The sequence below is a fragment of the Euleptes europaea genome, chromosome 4 (assembly GCF_029931775.1).
Source record: "Euleptes europaea isolate rEulEur1 chromosome 4, rEulEur1.hap1, whole genome shotgun sequence".
Taxonomy (NCBI): domain Eukaryota; kingdom Metazoa; phylum Chordata; class Lepidosauria; order Squamata; family Sphaerodactylidae; genus Euleptes; species Euleptes europaea.
Genome location: NC_079315.1, coordinates 52849232 through 52875001, shown reverse-complemented (window position 1 = coordinate 52875001; position 25770 = coordinate 52849232). Strand labels below are relative to the sequence as shown.

General features: G+C 42.7%; 1 protein-coding gene across 1 annotated transcript in view; it reads left to right on the top strand.

The window, feature by feature from the left end:
• The window catches only part of LOC130476109 (guanine nucleotide-binding protein G(q) subunit alpha), a 126904-nt gene that overhangs the window by 27351 nt on the left and 73783 nt on the right, over positions 1-25770 (top strand). Inside the window, exon 2 of the mRNA XM_056847972.1 lies at positions 25272-25456. Within this exon, the coding sequence (XP_056703950.1) occupies positions 25272-25456 (185 nt within the window). The remainder of the gene's footprint in view (positions 1-25271; positions 25457-25770) is intronic.

Below are 25770 nucleotides of genomic sequence, written 5' to 3'. Positions count from 1 at the left end.
CTTTCTTCCATCTCTTTGATAAAAGGAAAGTTTTGCCTGTGGACTTTGTCGATTTGTACTTCTTTCCTGTCTTGGACTTTTGTTGAAGAGTGGGTGGGGGGATGCTATCTAAAGGTTATGGGGGCTGGCTTTTGCTACTATCCACATAAGGATGCAAATTGAAGTTTATGAAGGATGCTTGGAACTTTGATGTGAATGGCAGTCGAACTAAACACTATAGAAACTAACCATGATCACATTCCATGTTTGGATTATTTTGATATTGGTTTAAAGTTTGGCTCAGACGCCACAATGAACAGCTTCTCACCTCTGCAGTAGCCGTTCCAGTTACACAGTTAAGACTGGAATGTACTTTGGTAAATACCTCTTGTTGCAGCTACCAGTTGCTTCTGCATCTGTGCAGCTAAATCTTCTGGATTAGGCACATATATCCCAGGGTCATAGTTCATTAAAGTGACTTACTTGTCACATGATCACTGCAGATTGCCCCACTTTGTACCTGTATGGTCAGGTGCATCATTTTAGTGACTTGCAGTAAATATGCTGCATGTGAGAGTACATGTGAGAATATAGCCCTGTCAGGATCATTTGGCTGCTTTTCCTTTTAGCTTTCAGGGCAGGTATTGTGTGACAGCATTACCGCAAGGAGGAAAGGTTCTGAAACACATCTTTATTGTTAGTCTAAAAGATTGAAAAACAAGATTTTTGCAAGGGGGGTAGAGAGGAGAATCCCCTGAGAATGTTCATGCATTAATTTATCCAGATCCAGACAGCTTGACACATGTTAACACAGTGATTCTGCCATAAGAGGTGATAGTGAACTAGGAAGTCTCATCTCAGAACATGTGTGTGTGTTTTAAACGCTTCACGGCAGTTGCAGATGCAGTATCCAAGGGGGGGGGACGGCAACTGAGGCCAAACAGATATCTAATCAAACATATGCTCTTATATCTTTTTTCATAATTGAAAATATTCAGTCTGTTCAGGCACAAACAAAGCATTGAATATTCCACTCTGACAATCATAACTTGTAAGCAGGCTGTGAGCTGAACCAATTGGTGACTGGACATTCCTGAAGAAATATTTAATTTTTTGTACTTGCCTGGTGTTCTTTCGTGCTTTTCTACTTCTGTATGTGTGATCAATAAAATACTTTCGTATATTCTGTTATTTTGAGCTGGTATCAATCTTTAGTCTCTCCTCCTTGAGCATACAGCTGGAGGAGGGAACCATACTCTATTGTCCTCAGACATCACTACAAGAGTACTGCTTACTAAGGTGAGTAGGAACATGAGTATGCTAGATCCTCGCTGAAAGGGTAGGGACTGTGAGCCCTTCAAGGGGTCCTATTTAGATTTTCCTATAGAGCAAAACAGTTGTGCCTTTTTACAACAGTGATTTTGAAAGGCATGATAAGTTTCCCTATAGCATTCAGATTGTTCACAATAGTTCAATTTATCTTGCTCTCTTTCTCCCCCCCCCCCATTGTCTAGATTAGAATAAAGTGGGGGATGATACTTCTCAGGTTTTCCTCTTTATTAAGTAATAGGAGTTTCTGTGTTGCATGAAGCCTTAAATATCGCTTCATTCTTTGTAGGCCAAGTGTCTCATTCTAATACTGACACTTTGGATTGTGAAATAGTGCTAATAGGTGCCATATGCTATCCATCAATAGAGCTGTTTAGAAATGTACCAGGTAAAGTAAAAACTTTAGTGAAAGAAAGCCTTCTCAAAGCTAGCAACACAATGCAATAAATGGCAGAAAATCTAACATCGTAATACTGTGCATATCTACTTTGAAATAAGTTCTGCTTTGTTCATTGAAACTTGCTGAGAAAGTTTAGCCTACAGTTTCTTCATCTTTAAGTTTTGCTCTTTAAGTTTTGGTTTCTGCAATAATACTCCATCACATAATACATTTCTTCAGCTAAATTTTGGAACCAGCATTTTAAACTACCTCTGGTTTTATGTATTTCAGATACAAGAATGGTTACTTAGTAGCTTCAGTGCAGCTATAAGTGGTATGAGGAATACACAGTTGGAGTCATACTAATCAAGATGTAATACAAACACCCATTCATATATGTGTTAAATGCATTGAACCCAAACAAGCTTTTGCACTATGGTCTGATACGATAGTTCTTCTTGTGACTGATTGGTTTCAGTTTTCTGGCAAGCAGGAGAGGGTAACAAGGGGAAGAGAATTGCTCAACAGATATGTGCCTAAGAGGAACATTGTCCAACCAAAACAGTTAGCTGATGCTCCACTAAACAGGACTCTAATGATAGGAGTTTCTGTGCATAGCGTTTTCATTTTCTGCCATTTATTGCATTGTCTTGCTAGCTTTGAGAAGGCTTTTTCACTAAAGTTTTTACTTGTTTTGGTTTTGGGGGCTGCACCTGCTGCTTAATAAGATGGGACGAAGCCTTTGCTATTTCATGCTGTAAAACGAGGAGTGGGGAGATAGAGGCTAAGCCCCTTTCCCAGTAATGTGTAAAGAAGAAGAAAAAGAGTTGGTTTTTATACCAAGCTTTACTCTGCCTTCAGGAGCCCCGTGGAGCAGAGTGGGAAGCTGCAGTACTGCAGTCAAAACTCTGCTCACGACTTGAGTTCGATCCTGACGGAGGTCGGTTTCAGGTGGCTGACTCAGGGTTGACTCAGCCTTCCATCATTCCGAGGTTGGTACAGTGAGTACCCAGCTTACTGGGGGTAAAGTGTAGACAACTGGGGAAGGCAAACCACCTCGTAAACACAGTCTGCCTAGTAAACGATGTGATGTTACCCCATGGGTCAGTAATGATCCAGTGCTTGCACAGAGGACAACCTTTATCTTTTTCTCTCTACCTTTAAGGAGTCTCAAAGCAGCTTACAATCACCTTCATTTCTCTTTCCCACAACAGGCACCTTGTGAGGTAGGTGGGGCTGAGAGAGTTCTGAGAGAACTGTGACTAGCCCAAGGTCACCCAGCAGGCTTCATGTGAAGGAGTGGGGAAACAAACCCGGTTCCCCAGATTAGAGTCTGCCGCTCTTAACCACTACACCACGCTGGCTCTCCAAGTAAATGGATTGTGAAGGCAAGAGGAGCTGTCCTTGCTCCTCTCCTCCTGTCACCTTTAGTCAGGCTGGGAGACACAGGAGGAAAGTAGGATTTAGGATCCCTCATCTACATGCTTTTTTTTAAAAGAAAGAAAGCAGAGCATCCTCATCCCACTTTGGGATCCCAGGAAAGGAGGGGAAATTCACACCAAATTTATGTCTGCCTTTGTCGGCTTTGCAAGTGACATGGCGGCACATAACACACAGGATCATAATAGGGGGAGTGCTTTCTCCTATATTTCTAATGTTTGGCAAGGAACAACCCTTGGGTGAGTAGTGTCTTCAGTCCCCCCCCCCCCCCGTCATGGAGAGCCCACATGGTAGGCTGCCCCTGTTGGGAGAAATAGTGGATGCACTGAGCCTGCACTTAACATCACTGGTAAAGAGTTGTTTTGGAACTGTGTCTGCGTTGTCAGCTGGGTATGCTCCATGGCACTTTGATCTTGTAAAGCAATAGGCATTATACGTGTGGCTGCCAGTAGCAGAATTGAGTGGCTGATATTAACCACAGATTGGCAGTATGGTGATATATCCTCTACACCCCCCATTTCTGCACTGAGAAATAGTAGAGCAGGCTTTGTAGGTTGATAACTTTACACCTCATATATGAGAGACATATACAAACCAGTATTACAACTAGAACCAATCTGACCAGATGTTTGAGTAATTGGTAATAGATTTTACAGTCTATACACATGCCTGGTTTGATTTGAACTGTTTGTATATATATGTATTTATTTCTGTAAATGTGTGCAGGCTTTACATGGGTTTTAATTAACCACTGATGAAGGCCCAATAGGCCGAAATGCATTTGGTATGTGGCACACACACACATATTTTCTTTCTACCCAACCTTGGTTACCCAACTTTCAGTGGCGTAACATTGCACAGACGTCAGTGGCATGCACTGGACTGGAGAAGCTTAGGAAGCAAAGTAAGCCCCTCTGTGTCCATCACATGACCCCGATGCTGCCCAACTCTACTGCAGTACCAGGGTTTCACTGGCATGGCACCAGTGTGGTGCCAGCAGGTCTCAGTGCTGGCATACCTGTGGAATACACTGGCTTATCTCCAAGTTACGCTAGAAAATCTGTGGAATATGTTGCTGTATCTTTGACCTCTGCCAGTCTAGGGTTTAGTCACCATCGTAAGATGGTTGGAGATGGAATTTAGGATTGGACTAATAGTCACATAAGTCTCAGAATTTACTGCCATAGAATATAAATAGATTGAATGGACTTGTAATTGAATCCCCATTAATCATATGCTTTAATATTTTCCAGCTAGCATCTGGTAGAAACAGCAATGGTTTCTAACAGCAGCATCTTATTCATTTTTGTTCTAGTTTGTAAAAGATAATGCCTTTAGTGCAAAAAAAAAAGTGCCTTTGTTTATTAACTGAAGGGCTATCTCAAAGCTACAGATCAGTGATGATTACTAGAGAGCCTGGGGTGCTGATTTGTAACTTCTTCTCTGTCTCTTTCCCCCCACATTACAGACATATAAGGAGTAGTGCCAGGGATAGTTTAAATAGCCCTGCATGTTCACCTGTTTCTAGCACTTGCTGGCTACTTACCAACTTGTAGGGGAAGGGGGTGTAAGAAAGAGAAAGTGACAGGAAGAGGTCATTTGGAGGTAGGTCCAGAGAGAGGTTGGAACTGGAGGAAGGTTAGCTGTCTTTAAAGCTGTTACATTTTTAGTTTTGCGTAATCCAAATACTATGGACGAAGTCCATGCGATCAGTTATATGTTAGCACCTTTTCTGTAATATGCGGTGTAGTCAGCTACTAGGAAGAAACAGTTCTATAATAATTTTTAAGAAAATAATGCTTCTTTAAGATTTTATAGTGAACAATTATTTGCTGAACTTGAGTAGCACGGAAACATTTCAAACTAATAGTTGTATGTTAGGAATTTGATTCCAATACATAGTAGCTGTAAATAATTGATATCTGATAAGGTATGTTAATAGCCTAGAAGACTGTCAACTGTGAAATTCTTCTGCGCAAATCCTGTTGATAAGTTGCTCTTGTGCAGCTTCTGTTTCATTCCTTGAAGTTTGCTTCAATGGGTTATGTCATGCATTCAACTTTTATGATACCTTTCTTTATTTAATATTCTTCTGAAATACTTTTCAAAATTGTAGTAAGAAAATACATAAAAGTCTGATTTGCTAGCAGTAACCACATCATACTGTATTCTTGAAAGGTTTGATATTTTTGTTGTGGCCCTTGTGAAATTAAGGTCACTTGCTATCATGCCATTATCTAATATTTTCTTGTGGTTGAATTTTGGCGTTGCAGTGGTGCAGATGCTTCTGTTTATCATTTATGTACATTATGGCAATCTGTGCTTCCTGTGTCAACAGAATGACTTCTTAGAGATATATCAGAGCAATTCTTGTCCTGTTCTATAAGTAGAGATGTTCAAGGATTGTTGAAAAGCAATTGCTTTCCAGTTTTTACCTCTTTGAAGTTGACAAGCATATTACAGAGGAGACTGCCCTCCATTAATGTTTTCTCCTTGCATCTGGTGTGCTCAGATACATTTCTTCTTTACGTGGAGGCTTTATTATGCTATTGTGGTTGCCCACTGTTGGTTGATTCAAGAATCTTTTTAGAATCAGTTAAGGTAATGATAGCCGTCACATCATGCAGACAAATATGGTAAGAAGTTCTGCAAATTAATTATGTGTTATGTTAACAAGTCCTTACCATGGAGGTATGAAAGGGTTATTGAAGGAAGATAGAGAAATTATAGAGAAGGTCAGGTAAATGGATTTTTTGAGCTGATCTTAACTGTACAAGATGTTGTACAAGTACACCCATTATTCCCACCCAAAAAGGGCATTTTAAAACTAAGTGTAATAGAGGTGATGTGATGCTCCAAGCTTAACCAATAAGCTAAAAATTAACAAGTTACTTGGTCCAGATGGCACATATCTGAGATTTCTTGAGGCATTCATGTGCAGTTCTTCATTTCCTAATACAAATATGTAAAGTGCCACTAAAAGTTGCAGGAGAGAAATAAGAAATTAGACACATTAGTGTAATGTCTTTCCCATGTGCATTAGTAGAAAGCATTTAGTAAACCTAGAATTCTGTTAGGATGGCTTCTGCAAATGGAAGTTCTGCAGCACAATCTTCCAGTATTCTTTGAAAGTATCAATAAACATGTAAATAAGGTAATTCAGAAAAGATTATATACTTCTCAAAAGTATCTTACAAAGGACTCCTGAGTAAACTCATTAGTTGTGGGATAAGAGGATAGTTTTAAATGGATTATTAACCTTAAATAACAGGAAGCAGAAGGAAGAAATGGACAGCTGTCATGCTGTAGGAAAGTAAGCAGTGAGGTCCTCAAGGATCTCTACCGGGAGTCTGGTGCTGTTTCATCTATTTATTCAACTGTTTTCTTCCATGATGGAACTTTTTCTGTGACTTGGCTTTCAAATGGGAGGGTTTGTTTGTTTTTTGAGCATACAACATTGTTCTATAATCATCCTGTTTCCAGACTTTCCCTATCCTCAACATTCTCTTCCCTGATCTGCTTTACTGTTATCTTTTTCGGAAAAACAGTCTAAGCACATTAGCATGCCATGTGGGAGGAATGGTGCACATTTTCCTGCCCTGCCAAGTCCTACCCTCTTCAATGCAGTCTTCATGCTGTCAGCCCCTTGTGGGTGCAGTTATTCCAGGATTTTTCCCTACTTCACCACTAGAGGGCTTTTTAAAAAAGCAGAGTTTGCTTTAGCGCTAGAACCATCTATTGCCACATCTATTTTAGGTTTTTATAGAACCTTTAAAGGGTTGCAGCATAAGCATGAAGCAAGGGGAGGGAGTGGCAACTCTGCACAGAAACTGTGATGACCATGCCCCCAAGGAAGCACCAAGGAAGAGTCTCAGTGATGTACCAGTGGAATGGAAGTTGGAAAAATGACTGAGGAAAGTGTGCAGAAAACTCCCGTGAAGGGAAGCTCCATCACGAATATGCATACCTCTGCATTTGCAGTGGCAATGATAGCAACACAGAGTGATCCTCACTGTGTAGAAGCAGCTTCTTTTGAACAGTAGAGCCTGGAGTCACCTAAAGGAACTGGCAGTGAATCTAGGAAAGTATAAAATACTACTTCACGCAACTCATAATTAACTTATGGAATTCCTTGCATCTAAAAAAACTGTTGCCAAATAGGAGGGGGGATTAGAGCAGGTTAATAACATGTTTGTAGGAAGAAACTGCATTTTTTCATTTTATTTTAAATAGATGCAGGCAGTAATTAGAAAATGAATTGTGAGGTGGGAGAAATCAATTAATTTTAAAATTACAATAGTAAGAACTTAAGCTTGTGTAGGTTTTACTTTAAAAATTATATATTTGGAAGTAAATGCAACAGTTTTAAATAAAACTATCTCTGACCTTGCTTAAAATGTATTTTTATCATAGTATTTGGCTTTTCTAGGCACAATAATAAGGACAATCCTAATATTATGATATCCTGATAGCATCATTGTATGTGCGGGACCGCCTCTACCAGTACACCCCCTAGGAGCATTAGGCTCTTCTGGTAACAACTTTTTGTTAGTTCCTGGCCCCAGAACCTTCCAGATGTCCTTGACCAGGGCCATGGCCTTTGTGGTTCTGGCCCCAGCCTGGTAGAACTCTTTGTCTAGTGAGACTTGTGGCCTGTGGGACTTAGTTCAGTTCCATAGGGCCTGCAAGACAGAGATGTTCTGCCAGGCATATGGTTGAGGACAGCAACAGTTATGTAGATCAGCTGGCCTCCCTTCCCTTTTCCCTTCCCTTCCCTCCCCCTTTCTCTTCCCTTTCCTTCTTCCTTCCCTTTCCCCCTCCGTTCCCCTTCCCTTGTTTCTATTCCTTTGTGGACCTATGAGTTCTTGGCTGCTGTTGATCTCCTGATCACCATTTTAAACCAGCTTCACCTACTGAAGTCAGCTCTACCAACATGAGGTTGTCATCGTATTATAGGACGCCATATTGCTAAATTAAATTGGGATTTATGGTTTTAAATTATATGTTTTAAATTGTATATTTGTATTTTATTGCTGGAAGCTGTCCTGAGCTCGGCCTTGCCAGGAAAGGGTTGGGTTCACGTCAAATAAGATTTAAATAAATAAAAATAGCAATAAAAATCACATAAAATCTACAATAAAACCAGTAGCAGAGACTCATACTAAAAGTTTCCTGTGAGCTCATGTAAGATGTATGATATGAGTCTGATACTCTTTTCTAAACTTCTGTGCATGTATGAGGTAGGAAAACTGTGTAAACCTATGTACATGCATGTTAATTAGCTGCACTAGTTTTGAATATGCATTCTGAGAGCTTAAATGGTAGCTTAATTTAAATGCTCAGATTTTCATCTCCATACATACCTTGAACAAGTTGTTCGTTACTTATTTTCAACAATGGGAAGTAATTTTGATAGAATGGGACATGAAGGAGGCTTTGGTTAATTGTACGTATAGAACAACGTTCCCTGTTCCACCGTTCTCAAGAGATTCATCTCCCGTCGTTTTGCCTGGATCCCTCCCATCCCAAAGAAAGGAAGTGGCACAATCTAGATCTGAGAAGGGTTCTAAAAGTGTACCATAAGCACACTGCCCCCATTAGAAAATCAGAAGCGCTGTTTATATCATTAACCAATCCATCTAAAGGGGGGGAAATGTCCAGCTCCGCTATCAGCACAGTGGTTAGATAGTGCATTACCGAAGCCTATAAAGCATGTAAGATTTCCCCTCCACCGGGAATCACTGCACACACTGCGCGTAGCGCGGCCACCTCTGCCGCCTTTGATAGGCAAGCATCCTTAGATGAGATATGTAGGGCGGCCACCTGGTTGACGGTCTTTACGTTCATTAAGCATTATAAAATTGACTCCATCGCCTCTGCTGACGCAGCCTTCGGTAGGAGGGTCCTGCAGCAGGTCTTGGATGAGTCTTAATCCCACCCAGCATTATAGCTCTTGGATATCCCGCGATTGACAAGATGCCCTTCCACCCAGAACCGAGAACGGAGCCTTGTTTACTCACCGTGACGGCTCCTTCTGTTCTGGGTTGAAGGGCATCTTGCCCACCCATTTATTTTCCAAGACTTAATGATTTCTATTGATCAGGTTAATTAGACGTTTGGGGGCTATCTCATTTACCGGTGTGAGAGGTTTCTCCCTATGTCTGCCATCTTGCTTCTTTCCACAGTTAACTATGGAGCCTTTACTGCTCCTTATTTACGTGTTAATGTTTTTTCTCAGGAGTTCATAGTTTTGTATAAGTGCTTGGTGTTACTTGTTGTTTGCGTGCACTTACCTGTCTCCTTAGCTCGGCGAGTCCGAAAACTGGGTTTCCCGCCGAGGGAGACAGGAAATTGAAGGGAAAAAAATGTAGTCCTGCCTCCCTGGGCACATGATGGTAATACCCGCGATTGACAAGATGCCCTTCAACCCAGAACAGAAGGAGCCGTCACGGTGAGTAAACAAGGCTCCGTTCTCATTGGAGACAATTTAGTACATTAGCTTTGCTATGTAACATGGTAGCTTTGCTACCAGGAGGTAAGAAATGCCTTTCGGGAATGGGGAAAGTATAGGTTTGACCACTTTGAAGGAGGCGGTTGTGAGATCCCTCCTGAAGAAGCCGTCCCTGGACACAAATGACCCAAACAACTACCACCCATTGATTAATATTCCATTCTTGAGCAAGGTGCTTAAGTGAGTGGTAACTACTCAGCTTTAGGCAGTCCTGGAGGAGACAGGTTATCTGGATTCTTTGAGATGGAAACAGCCTTGGATGTGAGGGTGATCTGGCTGCAACATCTGTCACCTCATTGATCGCCAGGGCTGATTCGGCTGATCTGGCTGTGAAAGGGCTCTGTACTGTTGTTGGTGACTAAATCTATAGGATGTATACCTGACTCACAGGTATGGTACCTTATTAGATATAGTAACCCAAAGTAGAGTTGCAACTTTGATGAACCATAAAGATTCTTTTTATTGCTTACTTATATATAATAAAAAGTGGGTCTTCAAAGCATAAGATAGAGTATAACAGAATATAGGCAAAGTCACAACAGGCTATTACAAAAATTTGCAGAGAGTATACAGATCATAACATGCACAAAATACAATTTTATACGCACCAACTTACTGCACAGAAGGTCTGAGCAAGACCTCCAAAGTTTAAACAATTTCAGCCCCTTTTTATACTTTTTCACATGGGAAACTTAATCTGTGGTTTTACCTTCTCAAGGGTCTCCAAACTTTCCCAAAACAACCTTAAACCTGTAAAACTTTCTCATAACATCACGTAGTCAAAAAGGGCAAGAGTCCAGTAGCACCTTAAAGACTAACAAAAATATTTTCTGGTAGGGTATGAGCTTTCGTGAGCCACAGCTCACTTCTTCAGAACATAACATCATCATAACATCATGTTAATCCTTTTTACACCTCACAAGGTTTCTTTACATGGCCAGAGGCAAGGTTTGCTGATATAGGTATAATCAGATCTTCAATGTCAAGTCCATTAATTATAATATGGTGAGAAAGTCCTAGGAAAGATGCTTGAAACATCTTGTAAAGGGATTAAATGCAACTCGAACTTGAATCCAGGATTCAAAGAGGAGAAGATTTTTACGTTCTTATCAATGTTGATATTACAGCCCATGCTTTCTTACTGCTAGCTAGAGATGACATTAAGACATGGTGTTTTTTCTTACTCGCAAATTACTGACAGGAAATTCAGCTTTAATTAACATATGTTGCATGAATATATATTTTATAAGGCTAAATATGACTAGTTCCACTACAACTGGCAAGGCGGGTGTCCCCTCACTGCTTCATGTGCGTCCCTCCCGAAGCTGAGTGCTTGGTGGAAGAGGACAACCATCCAGATAGAAGGAGTGTACCGTTCTTTTGTCAAGGTTATACGATAGCTGCGCTCCCTTGCTAGAACCTCCAAACAAGCTCATAGTCCATTTGTAGGAGCAGGGTAGTCAAGCTTTCAGTACCATTGACCATAGTATTCCTTCTGGTGCATTGACCGTGGTATTCCTTCCCCCAGACCTCTTCCTTCAGTCTCCCAGACCTATCCAAAAAATACCTCAGGACTACAGCTGCCATCAATCACCTATTGAAGGTACAGGCAATGGAACCATTTCCTTCCTGCGAGCATCACTCAGGCATTTACTCTGTATTTTTATGGTGCCTAAGAGAAACAGGGATTAGAGAGCCCTTCTCAACCTGAAGTATGTGAGCAGGTATTTGGTCCACAAGTCTTCTGCATGGAGACCCTTAGCTCTGTCATGGAAGACTCGCACCCCAAGGCTTTCATGACCCCCATTGATCTCATGGAAGCCTATTTGTGCGATCCCATATTTCCAGGGCATTGTAGGTTTCCCCAGTTTGCCTACAATGGCTGACATTTTCAGTTTTCCCCTTCGGCTTTTCTGGTCTTTTCCAAGGTCCTTGTAGTGCTGGTGGCTCTGATCTGTTGGCAGGGAATACAAATCGAGCTTAGCCAAAGATATGGTCAAAGCCAAGACTGCCCAATTGATGCCTTAAGGGTCTAATGATCTCCTGCATAGGGACAGTTCTGTGAGCCCAATTTCATGCCAGACAACTTCAGTGGTTTCTCCAGCCATATCAACTAGAGATACTGCAAAAAAGCAACAAAACCCTGAGTCTAATGCTGTCTCTGAGACAAAGTATGATCTGGTGGACCAACAAACTGAGACAGGGTCAATCCTCCCTCCCAGAACGCATTTTGCAATTCTTTTCAGACACAAACCTGTCAATTTGGGGAGTGTTGTTGCTCAGCCATCCTGCCCAAGACATATGGACATTGAAGGAGAAGACAGTGAGCATCAACGTAGTGGAACTCAGAGCCATCAGGAAAGTGCTTACCTACTTCCAGTCAGATGTCAGGGACCAGCACATGCTTATCAGGATGGACAATATTTCAGCCAAGGCCCACATCAACAAGGAGGGGGTTCCAGGTCATCAACTCTACACACGGAGGTCCAATTCATCCTTTCCTGGGTGGAGAAACGCCTATGGTCCATCTCAGCAGAACACATCCAAAGTTCTCTGAACATGCTGGCAGACTGGCTGAGCAGAAGGCCATCAATGAAAACGAATGGTCCATCAAACGGGAGATCATCCTACAAATTGCAGCCAGATTTGGGACTCCAGAGATGGATCTGTTTGCCTCGGCATTCAATCATCAAGTAGTACCGAGATTCTTCTCCAGATACCATTACCCTCTGTCTGAATGAGCAAATGCTCTCCATGGCCCAAGGGCCTCCTGTATGGCTTCTCGCCTCTTCTAGTGATCCCAAAAGCTCTATAGAAGATTATGTCAGCAGGAGATGGAGGTGATTTTTGTGGCTCCTGATTGGCCCCGCACATCATGCTTTCTACCCTTAGTGGAGCTCTCAGTAAAGGCCTCTTGAAAGATTCCAGTGAGCCTGGACATGTTGCAGCAGGGCCCAGTTTGGTACCCAGATCCAAAGTGGCTCAATTTGACCATGTGGCTCTTGAAAGGGATGGGCTCCTGAACCTTGGCTACTCCTCAGAGGTCATGGAGTCCATCATGACCTCCAGGAAGGCCTTCACAAAGTTTGTTGGCCCTCCAGGGCTACTGGATCACAGCTACTGCTATGTGAAACAGGATACTAGTCTAGATGGACCACTGGTCTGATCAAGCAGAGCTGTCCTGTGTTCTTATGAATAGATTTTGGCTAGCCTTTAAGATGCAGCAAGGCTTTCTTGTTTTGGCTACCTCAGACTTACATGGCTACTCCCTTGAAATTGGATAATGTGCTAACTTGTCTTTACAGTGATTCCTGAAGCAGTGGGATGCTTTCTGAATGACGGTGGGGAAGAGGAAGGCAGAAAAGGTAGCTTGTGTGAATTCTCTCCATTTGTGGTTGATTAGGTCCAATTTTATGTCTGTAGAACACTGGTTCCCAACTGGGGGTCCATGGACCCCCAGGGGTCCACGAGAACTAAATTAAGATCCGCAAAACAAAGTTATAAACCCATAATAAATTAATATTTTCAATTAAAAGTTCTCTTATAAAAACATATTCAAATATTATTCTAAGTTTAATGTTTAACTAACAGTTATGATTAAAGTTTATTTCCAAATTCTCTGAATTTTTATTTTGAACCTTGGGGTCCCTGCGCCGAACAAAAAAGTCCTAGGGGTCCCTGGTCAAAAAAAGGTTGGGAACCACTGCTGTAGAACAAAAATGGACAGAAACTGACAACGGATGGTTCCAAATTAATGAAAATTATTGATCAGAGTTATATGGTTATTTCATAATTCTCTTTTTATTATTTTTATTATTTTTATAATAAACACAAAACAGAACAAAAAAAGAAAAAAATATATATAAAATACATATAAAAAAATTACATATAAAGCGCACTACTTTTCCATTATTAATACAATATTCAATTCTCTTTATAAACCCCGTAGTGCCCTGAATCCAAATCCCTCCCCCCCACCACAGTGCCCATCACCATTGGAGTTCCGATGGCGTGTTATGACATTACAAAAAGAAAATTTCTATTATTATATCGTATTTAAAATCATATTGTACTATAATTCGTTAACAATACTTTTAAAATCCATTTTTGCCACTTCATCCCAATATGCGGCGGCCTTTGCCCATGTACATTTAAATGCCTCCATATCTTTACCATGTAAAAAAACTGTAATTTTGGCCATCCGCATATACATCCATAACTTTTCTCTCCATTCTTTAAATGAAGGTTTATTTACTTCCATTTTTTCGCAATTATAATTCTTGCTGCAGCAAAACTATATTGACATATGACTCTGTCACCTTTATCTAAGTCTTTTTTTGGAATACCCAATAAACAAAAGGCGGGATCTCTCTTAATTTTTAGTTTAATCAAGTTATTAGTTTCATTCAAAACTAATCTCCAGAACCTCCTTATTTTTTTACAAAACCACCAGACATGCATAAATGTACCTGTTTCTGTACCACATTTCCAACATAAAGCTTCATCTTCTTTTTTCATTTTACTTAATAATACTGGAGTTATATGCCATCTATAAAACATTTTATATAAATTTTCTCTTATTTCATTTGAAATGGTAAATTTAAACTCCTTTTTCCATAACTTTTCCCATATTTCCAAATCTATATTATGACCTAAATCTCTCATCCATTTCAACATCACTGGTTTAATCCTTTCCTGTTCTAAATTTATTTCCATAAGTACTTTATAAATCCTACCTATCAATCCTTTATTACCCTTAGATAATATAATCTATTATTTCATAATTCTCAGCATGTATAACAGAAGGACAAAACATCTTATGTAGCTATGAAACATTTGGAACAAATAACTTTCTATTGGGTCTCTAACTTAAGCATATGCAAATTAACCATGCAAACCTAATAAATTGCAATCTGAATGTAACTACAGTTCATGAATATGTACTTAGAAGTTGTATTCAGTGAGACTATTGAAGTGCACATGCATCTTTTATGTACTGAGACACAGACCATAATATGTTTTGCCCTGGACACGACTGCAGCTGAGCACCCACCCACCCCATATCGCTGAGCCATCAGACGGTAAGGAGAAAGCAGCCAGAAATTGCCATGCTTAGCTGAGATTTCCTTACCCTGAGGAACAATCTGAATTGAATGTTAATTAGTGCTTATGTTAGGCCTGGATTCCTGTGGGTTGGATTGGGAGCCAGTTTTTTGTGAGATAAAAATGTGGGATAAAAATAAATCCAGTGAATAACACAAGTACAACTGGGCTTTTCTCATTGTTGGTTGTGGAATTGCCTTCCAAAGTAGTCAGCAGGACCCAACAGTTTGCATTGCTGTGTGGACTGAATGTTGGTTTCTGTTGCAGGCCCCCATTGCAATCAGTATGACATGTTTGTGGCTGTCTGGCTTTCACAGAAAGGGCCAGTGTGGTGGTTATACTGTTGGACTAAGGAGACCTGGATTCAAATTCCCACTCAGCCATGAAGTTTTCTTGGTGACTTGGGACAGTAAGGCTGCAGTCCTGAAAGGAGGGGCTGAAGCTCTTTAGGAGCTGGCATGGGGAATAACACAGCGGCATCAGGAAGCCTCGCAGTTGTGTGGAGGTCTGCCGCCGGTGCTGCCATGCTGGCAATAAAATCCCAGTAGAGGGAGCCTGCGCCAGCATGGGGGCAGGGGTTCTTGGCAGCAGAGCTGCCTGCCTTTAGGCAGCTTCCTTACCCCTTTGGACCCAGGAACACCCTCTCGAGCTACGGCGTTGCTACACCAGGTACTTTGGTGGCATAGCCTCATTTTACTTTGTTTTTTAAATGCCTTTTATCTTTCACTCTCAAGTTGGAGATGGAGTACCTGCCCATCTTCAGTTTTGGCTTCCTGCCTCCTCTGTGAGCACATGTTAGGAAGAGAATGCCAAGGGAGCTTCTCTCCAGGGCTCTTTATTTGTGTACCTCTCCTTTGTCATCCTTAATTTTGTTCCTTTGTGTGTCCTCCTTTATTCCTTTGTCTGCTCCTAGAATCACAGAGTTGGAAGGGGCCATACAGGCCATCTAGTCCAACCCCCTGCTCAATGCAGATTCAGCCTAAAGCATCCCTGACAAGTGTTTGTCGGATGTCTGCGACATCTGTCACCCCATTGATCGTCAGGGTTGATTCGGCTGATCTGGCTGGCTAGGCGGGTGTCCCCTACCTCCCTCACCACTCCATGTGCGTCCCTCCTGAAGCTGTGCGCTCCGTGGAAGAGGACGACCATCCCAGATAGACGGAGTGTACCGTTCTTCGGTCAAGGGTATACGACAAGTGTTTGTCCAGCTGCTGCTTGAAGACTGCCAGTGAAGGGGAGCTCCTGTTTCTGCACTGCTTCTTACATTATGGCCTATCCTCTGGAGGTAGAAAGCACCTTGCCCTCTGCAGCAGCAGTAGTGAGTGAAAAAGCTGTGAATCATTCAGACTGAGTCAGAAGGCAAGGAAACTAGCCTGATCTGTTTTGGTGCCGAAACACAGACATGTGTCTCAGCAGACAAAGGGCCTGGGAGGGTACAGCACAATTGGGAACATCTGCAACAGCGGTGAGTGCACAGGAAGGGACGTCTCCTGTTGATGCCTCAGGGTATCCTCTCAGTCATGCCTGAACTACAGGCTTGCAGGGAACAATTTGAGGCAGAATAGAAAGGAAAAGCTATCCTTGAAGCAGCAGCTGCAGTCTTGTCCCCTCCCCGCATGCCTCCAAAAAACGGCAAGCAACACAGTAAGGCTGTAGGGAATACAGGCTTTGTTTTCTTTGGCTCACTAAGGCAACAAGGAAGGATCTTTTGTAGCCCCCTTTCTACTCTTCATCTGTCTCTCATATGGCCTGGCATGATGAACCTGACTCAATTATATATACCAAGGAGTCAGATCCAGGGAATGTGAGGGGATACGAAGGGAGAGGTGTCTTGACTATGTGCTCCTTCTTCACACAAGCCAACAGCAATTTTTAAAAAATCTCAGGATAAACTCCATCCTCCTTGATACAGGTCACTACGGATTCTTAGGCCCTCTGACCCTTAGGCAAAATGAAGAGGGTGGAGGGGATCTCAGCATACTCTAGGCTGAAAGTGCTTTTCTACAGGTAAAGGCTGGAACCCGTGTTTCCTTAGTGTTTTTCACTATGGAAATTATGGAAGAGTGGGTCAACCCAGCCAGCCAGCAGCTTCATGTGGTCCACTCCAACAACTATTCCTTTCTTCCCAAACTCTCCAAGGATCCTACCAGTGGATATTCCAGTAGCAAGCCTAATCTCTAAGGCTGGGGTGTCAAAGATACGGCCCACGGGCCAGATCCAGCCCTTTGGGGGCTGTTATCCGGCCCACTGAGCCAAGGCAGCCATCCCCCTTCTGCTCCGGGCTGCAGACTTTGACAGAAGTGGACTTGGGAGCCTGCAAACGGCAGATCTGAATGCAAATCAGCTCGGCTTGTAGGCTCTAGGGCCGGATCTAGAGAGAGGAGTGCCAGTGTGGCAGCCAGATCGGATGCTGCGGGCGTGTCTGCTGGCCCTGCGTGCTGTGCGTGCCACCCAGGGCCGGATCTTTGGGGGGTAGAAGGAGCAGAAGCCACAGGCCTGGGCAGACAGCAGATGGCAGCAGCCAGGTCAAAGGCTGTGGCTGCCTGCCCGGCTGCTACATCCACAGAGTCGGATCTGGGGGAGTGGGCAAAGGAGAGTGCCTGCCCTGGGCTGTGCTGGGTTGCCTCAGCTGGGGTGGGGGAGTCGCTGCATCACGTGGGAAGGAAGGGAGGCACAGAAACGGCAGCAGAGGGGAAACAGCAGAGCCTGGACTCTAGCTTACTTCCAGGTCATGCTCGCCTGTGATGTTTAAACCAATGTTTGCATGTCCTGGTCACTGATGGAGATTCTTAAAATCCTGATGCTATGCAGAGAAGGTTGGATAGAGAAGCTGTGCTTACCCCCACTGACGACAATGATGCTCTGTTTCATGGTTACGATGGGACTGTGACTGAAGTAATACTCAGGTTTTAAAAGTTTTGCTTTCCCCCCGCAAATCCTGAAGTTCATGTCTTAAAGGGCAGTTTTGCTGCAACACCATTCTGTACATGTTTACATTGGAACCTCATTGTATTCGGCAGGGCAGTATATGGGGGGAGGGGTGCTGCGCTGTGCTGCGCTGTGCTGCCTCAGCTGGAGAGGGAGAGTTGCTGCCTCTCTGCCTCGTGCTGGTGGCCTGGGCAGTGCACGAGCTGCTAGGAGGGGAGTCTGGGACTGCACATTCAGGTCTTTGCCCCGGGATAATGAAGGTAATCCCCTCTGTCTAAGGGAAACGCTGCTTGGAAGGAAGCAGGCATCCTTGTCTCAGACGCCGCCTTTCTGTGTGTATTATGTTCTCATACAAGAGAGGAAGGAAGAGGAGTCTGCCATTGCTCCTTTCTCTCCTCTCCAAAGTTCTCAGGGTTGAGGGTGTTGAGATTTTCCAGATGCTGGACTGTGCACCTTTTTTATTAGGACCACCTGAATTTTCACTAAACTGTGAACAAAGCAGAGTACAAGTGTTTTGAATTCCCAACACTCACTCACTCTCTCTCTCACACACACACTCACACACATACACAAAAATGGGACTGTGCACTCTGACCAGCGCTGAATAGGCAACTGATTTTACATTCTCAGAGTGGCCATCCCCCCCCCCCCGGGGTTTTTGGTTTGTATCCACCTGTACTATCTTATCTCATTATGCCTTCAGTATACACCTGGTATTCTCTTCACATTTTTTGAGTAGGGGCTTCGTCATCATGAAATAAGGGCCCCACTTTCTCCTGGCCCCCCATCTTGAAGTCTTCTGGGGAACTTGAAAACCTGCTCACTTATTACAGTAGTTTGGTTGGCCCTAATAAAAAGGTATTGGATAGCTGTGCTTTGTTTTGTTTTTAATGTAGGTAGCCTTGAGAGTCCTTTTCCAACAGAGTGTAGCTTGAGTATTTATAGAATTTCTGTCTTTGGAAGGGGGGGGGGGGAAACCCATAGGACAGAGTTCCCCTGATCATTTACAGAAGATGATTAATTTATGAAGAGGATGGCTTCTTACCTCTATGGAACAGATAGCTCCTAGAATCCTGTATCCCTGGGGCTTGCCCTCAAACTGTTGGGGGGCAGTAGCCCTATGTTTGCATTGGTTGGTTGACTGGTGGCCCTGGACTAGATGTTTGAGACTGTTATTGTAAGCTTGTTCGTATTTTAAGTAAAAAAATAATATAATTAATTTACTTTGCCTGTGTCTTCGATAAAGTTCATATCTCTGGTACCTGGCATTACATTTTATGGTATTTATTTATCTAATTATTTATTTGGTACACATGGCCCGGCCCTATCCACCCCTCCTAACAAATGAGTTTGACACCCTTCTCTAGGGTGATTCATCTGAAAGATGATGAGGTGCCATCAGTCAAAAAAGTGTCCTCTGTAGATTGCATGAGAGAGTGCCCTCTTTAGATTGCATGAGAGAGTGACCCTATCAGTTAGGGCTTGCTACTTTCATTATGGTACAAGTGACTGTCCAGTGGTTCAAGTTACCTTTGTGAGAATATCTTACCAAGTTCCTTTCATCTCAGATGCCAATCTGGCCTCAAGTTCTCAATTAGGGCCCTAGCTTGTAGGCAAAGAAAAACTTGTGTCTAAATAATTAGACCACTGTTACAGCCTCCAGAACTGATCTGGCCATTTGGCCTTTCTGGGTGAGAAATTTGTTGGTGGCCAGTTGGATGAGATCCTTATTGAAACAGAGGACTTTCTCCAACAAGCAAGATTTCTGCAGGTCTAGAAACAGTTTCTCAACCCATTTACATCCTAACAACTCTACCCAGGGTCTGGAGAACTAAAGATCCTCCTAGTCCAGATCTCAACAAAATTTCCATTTGGTTGGCCAACTTTCAACATCTGGACAGCTCCCTGGACCAGAAAAGTGTGGAAGCAGAATCCACAGCATATGTGATGCCAGTGGGCTGGAAACCCAGAGGGCCAGCCATTTCTGGGACCAATCTACCTCTACCTAATAAGTGGGTGTAGGATGCAGTCATACTTGGTTATTCCAACAAATTCTCCAGCTTCCTATGAGAGAGGGTTCTTCAGTCACCAGTCTCCCATCAGAAAGCAACGGACAAGCAATACAATGGATCATCTTTTAAAAATAACTTTTAAAAACAGACCCATTCCATCATGTCAAACAGCATTCAGCACTAATGCTTCCATTTCAGATGTAGGTGCCGGGGGTTCGGGGTCCCGGGTCCTCTGCTCTTCCGCTTCCTGCACTGGCTGAGCCCAAGGAGCCTCCTCAGCCTCAGACCAGTCAGAGGGAGAGTCCGAATCAACTGCTCCCTTTGACGAAGCCAGAGTCTCGCTGCTGTCAGCTTCCAGCAGGGAGCCCTCTGACTTCTCTCCTCCCCGGCCTCCGCTCCAGTGGCCTTTATAAAGGCCAGGCTCCTCCCTTTCCTCCCTCTTGCCCCTCCCCCTTAGGCCATAATGAAGGCCATCGAGCTCCTCCCTTCCCCCCCCCCGGAAGTAGGCCGTTCCCTTTTTGCCCTACCCCTCGGTTGGGCTAGGCAACTTAGCCCGCGCCTCCTCCCTGCTAGCGGGGTGGGGCGAGGGGCTGGCCTCTGACGTCGGGCGACGGAGGACTTCCGTGTCCTCGCCCGTGCCGCGCCCTCCCACCTGTCAACTGGGCCGCGGGGAAGCCTCCAAGGCCGCCCGCGGAGAAAGCCGGGCGGCCGAGTCCCACGTGTCCGGCCGCCGCTCGGGCGTCTCCTCCCAGCCTCCGGCCCCGCCCTCCCTCCATGCGGTGCCGGCCGGCCTCCGCTTCCCAGCTCGACCCCCCGGCCCCGTCCTCCTCCCCAGCCGCCTCGTCTCCTGTCGCAGAGCCTGCGGGGAAGAAAAGAGAGTCAGGTAAGGGGTCGGCCTCCGGACCCTCCCCGTTTCCCTCCCGGAGTGTCCTCCCTTCCTGTGCTCCCCTGGGTCTGGTAGAGCCCGGCAGTCCCAGATGGGCCGGCTCTGGGCCCATCTCGGGACATCAGACATCTGCAGTTTTATATTTTCATTTGTTGACCCATGTTATTTCTTATTTCTTCGTCCCTCCCATGGTGTGACAGTTTGTTTAATCTGTTAGTTCACCACTTTTTCAGATGCCATATCTTAGGTATCTCACTTAGTGAGTAAGGGATCTTGGTCCAAAAAGGCACACAATGTGGTTGATTCAGTTTGTTGTGGAAGTCTCTGAAATGAAGATGGGCAAGTACTGCCTTCCTTACACGAGACTGAAAGATCAGACTAATTTCTGCATCCAGGCATTGTGGGTAGGTGAGTACCCAAATGTTCCAGTGCCCTCCTCTATCTCAAGTAAAATGAACCTTCAGAGTAAAGTCCAATGTCCTCTCCATCATTTGGAAACTGTTGGATCAAGCATGATCATAAGGATAACATTGATTGTCCAGGCACATGGAGGATTACATGGAGATCACTAAATAGTCATCTGTGATTTCTCACTTCTGTGCATTAGACTGGGAAAAAAAATCATGTGCCAGCAGGAATCAATCTTAAAATGCTGATGATATACTGCATCTTCTTGTTCTCGTGTTCCAAGAACAACATTAGTTCTTGTTCTGTGCATCCAAACTCTATCTTACTGTCTCTGTCATTTATTCAAATAACGGTGAATACTTGATGAAAAATATTTATTTTTTTAGAATATTTCTGTGCTGCCTTATTGGAGTGCTACTTGAGGTGGTTTACAATTAAAATCACCACAATATAAGAAACCAGTCATTAAAACTAGCCATTAAAAATGGAAGCTCTTATGGTAGTGGCTGCTTGATATGTATTCAACTAGTGGAAGGAAGATTCTAATAATCTGGAATTTTAAAAACAGACACTTTCTGGAAAACAGATTTTATCACTTTAGGCAATCAAAACTTTTCTCATCCAAGGATAACTTGGTCATTGGTATCATCCTGTCAAGATATAGCCTTGAGCAGAAAATAAAGGAATAAAAATGCCTTAATTAATGTTATTCTTTTGGTATTTAATTATTGCCCCAAATGAATTTTGCCACAAACAGAGTAACATAATCATTTGTATCTGTTAGTAGCCACATCACCTGCACCCTCGTACTGCCAGATGCCTCATTGGACATTTCCATATTTTTAAATGAAAGAGTAATTAAACTAGCCCTCAGCTCATTAAATATAGGACACTCCATGATCATATGTTCAAAAGTTTCAACTTTATCATGTGAGCATCTACATGTTCTCTTTGAGTATGACACTTTTTAAATTCCAAAACTACCAAAGGAAGGGCATTCATTCTTGCCAGAGAATGATTTAAATAAAGCTCTTCTGAGCTTTGGTATTGTCAGGTGACAGAAATACTTTGGCAGTTGCATTGGCAGTACTCAGAAAAGGAAGCCCAGCATACCCTACAAGCCCTAACAAATGTACTATTAGAGTCCAATTCCTTTACCCACATTTTGATTAGTCTAGCTATTTCCATGGTCTCTGTAGTCTTTACCATGTCATTTGTAATTCCTAGACATTTCATTTCTTTTCCAATAAATAATTCCATTGGCTAATTAATGTGAGCATCTGCCTGTACAAGTCCAAGTAAAGTAGGCCTCCCCACAGATTTTAAGATCTTAATTTTCCAAAGGAATGCCTTTATCCATGCTTTAGCCTCCATTGATGATTCACCCAATTCAGCTCTAATCGCTATGCTCGAGACACATCTAGGAATAGCCAGTAAGCGTCAGAAAAAGTTATGCTGAATGCAGTCCATCCTCTCAGAGACAGCACCAATACAAATTTCTGCACCATGCTAAAACTGGCTTGAGACCTTGGCATTATATATCTTTAAAGCTGAAGAGACAAATTTGCCTCCTGCTGTATAAAAGTATTTTACAATTGTCCTTCCGACATCAAAGCATTATTCCCCACCTGGTCCATATGTGATTTCCATGTGAGGGTTGCATTAAAAGGGATTCCCAAGTATTTGTATTGAGTAACTTGTTCCATAGATTGGCCTGCTATATGCCATCTGAAGATTTTCCTTCTTTATTAAATATCAGAACTTTAGATTTTGTTACATTAATAGACAGACCTTCATGGTTACAGTATGCCTCAAAAATTTTAATCAATTTGCGGAGCCCCACAACTGATCTGGACACCAGCACTGCATCATCTGCATATAAAAGAATAGGGATTTCGCAATTGGACAAATACGGAAGATGGCAATCATTCCTCAAAAGACAAAGTCTAAGATCATTTATGTATAAATTAAACAGCAGGGATGCAAGAATATACCCCTGTTTAACACCTTAGTCTAGGGGAAGTATCCCAAATAACTGGCCAAACTCCCTGCACCTGACCCAGGCAGTTGGACAGCTATAAAGCTGTTGTATTAGATAAAGGAGGCAAGATTCAATGCCATATTTATTTAGCTTTTCCCATAATCAGGGCCTAGAGATGGTATCAAATGCTGATTTAAGATCTATAAAGGCAACTGCTGATATGCCTTCTCCAGAGCTCGTATATTTATCTTCTAAAAATTGAAGGGTATGAATTTGAGAGAAAGTTAAGAGAGGAGATGGTTATTCCACCCTTGAAACAGACTGTGGTGTGTCCACTTCTTAACGAAGCCTACCCTGGATCCAGGAGATCTTCATAATTATCAACCATTCTCAAATGTTCCATTTGTGAGCAAAGTGATTGAATGGGTGGTGGCTGGACAACACCAGGTTTTCCTGGTTGAGACAAATTGTTTAGACCGCTTCCAGTCTTGGTTTAGGTCTGGTTATGGGTCTGAAACCATGGTGGATGACTTGCGCCAGGACACGGGCAGAGGGAGTGCACCTCTAAGTGGCTTTCAGTATGATCGATCATGGTTTCCTTCTAAATCATCTATCTGGATTGGGTTTGGAAGGCACCATTCTGCTGTGGTTCTGGTCCTACCAGGAGGGTAGGTTTCTAAAGGTGGTGTTGGGAGACTGCTGCTCAGACTCTTGACGTTTGGCCTATGGGATTGTGCAAGGTTCCATCTTGTCCCCTATGTTCTTTAACATGTATATGAAACTGCTAAGTGAGGTCATCTGGAGATTTGGGCTGGGTTTCCACCAATATGCAGATGATAGCTCTATCTCATGCTTCCAGCTAATCCCAAAGAGGCTGTAGAAACCCTGAACTGTTGTCTGAAGACTATTTTGGAATGGTCATGTTCAGCTGCCCTTTTTTGGGTGCCCCACCTTCTTAGTTTAGGCAGGTGGCAACCTGGAAGTGGGCATTCTTGATCAGGGCACTAAAGCTCTGGAACTCGCTCCCCAGGGAGATATGTCTTTCCCCTTCTGTTGCCATCTTCTGCCAGTGGGTGAAGACTTTTTTTTTTTTTGCATTATTTGGTATTACCTCAATGATCCCTCCTTCCTACCCAATGTTTGTATGTTTTGTATGAGTTTTAACTCTATTTTGTATATATTAATTCAGTTTTTAATTGTTTAATTATATGTTTTTTGGGGGGATGATTTTAATGGTTTTAAAATGTACTTGAATCGTGTATGTTTTAAATTGTTAACTGCTTTGGTGGCCCTTGTAAGAGCAAAAGGGTAGGATACAAATTTTGGAAATAAATAAAATTATTGCATTCTAGAGCTAGAACTATATAGGTACTGAAATACTCTATTTTAACAAAATTGCTTTCTCAATAAACTGTTCCTGTCCCATTTCCAACTGTACCTTAAGTACAACATAAATTTCCTGTAAGGGAAAATGCTTAGGGAAGAAATAAGATGGCAGTGGGAGAGTAGACAAAGACATTCTCTGTTCTTCAGTTGTACTGCTTTCTTTACTCCAGGTAAGCTAGGTTATGATATCACCCACCTTTCTGATAATGGCAAACTCAGATTTGCACCAGTACTTCCTACCATTAGTTATCCTTCTTGTGGGTCCCTATCACTGGCTGCCCAATTACTTGTAACATTAAACTAGATAAGATACCTTGTGTGGTTCAGCCTGTTGGGTGATAAAGCCATTGGAGCACAACTTTGCCTGTATTCTTTAGGGCTGTCTGTTTAGGGAACAGGACGACAGCACCATAGGTCAGGAAGAAAATGGAATGTACAGCTTTTTAAGAATGTACTCTAACTTAGGCAGATTTAGATTGACATAGGGACAGTGTGCACGACAGCATCCAGAATGGAACATAAGGGTGACTGGAAACATATTCTCATTCTCTCTCTCTCTCTCTCTCTCTCTCTCTCCATCACATACACTATATTAAAATTTCTGAAGTAAGCTAATTTGTTTTTCTCTGCTCAAAGGCAGTTTGTAGATACTGCATGTAAACTTACCTAGAGTGGAGCAGCAGGATGTTCATTGTGCGCTCATTCCTTAGCAACTGGTATTGTGCACGGTGGTTTTCTTGGTTCACTTGAGATCTCGCCCATATAAATGTAGGGGTTGGAACACAATATAAAATAGTTGTTAGATTTGAATTAATACTTAAACCCAGTATAACCGTAAAAGCAAAAGGTTGAAATGAACCTGTGCAAGAGCTACGTTTTCTGTGAATATTGTGGCCTAATGATACATTTGTCTTTTTAATGTTTTGCAGGTACGGGAGAAAGTGGTAAAAGCACATTTATTAAACAGATGAGAATCATCCATGGATCAGGATACTCTGATGAAGACAAAAGAGGGTTCACAAAGCTGGTGTATCAGAATATATTCACAGCAATGCAATCTATGATCAGAGCTATGGATACGCTCAGAATTCCATACATATATGAACATAATAAGGTGAGCTTTCTGTTTTAGATATGCAGCAGAACCAACCCCCCCCAGGCATGGCTTCAGATTCATGCATCTGCTTCTTACAGTTATAAGGAAGTAAATGCTTATGTTGCAGAGAGGTCATAACTTCAGATTGCAGATAGAGGCTCCTTCATATAGAAAAATGGTATTGAGGGCGAAAAGTTCTGGGCTGTCCTTTTCTTTATCTCCTGGAAGGAAGGGTGAAACAGTGTTGGTTGCCATTTGGGGGGGGGGGTTACTGTAGCATTTTGGGTTTTTTCAAGTGGCTGTGCACAGGAGACTCTTTTTTTACTTTTTTT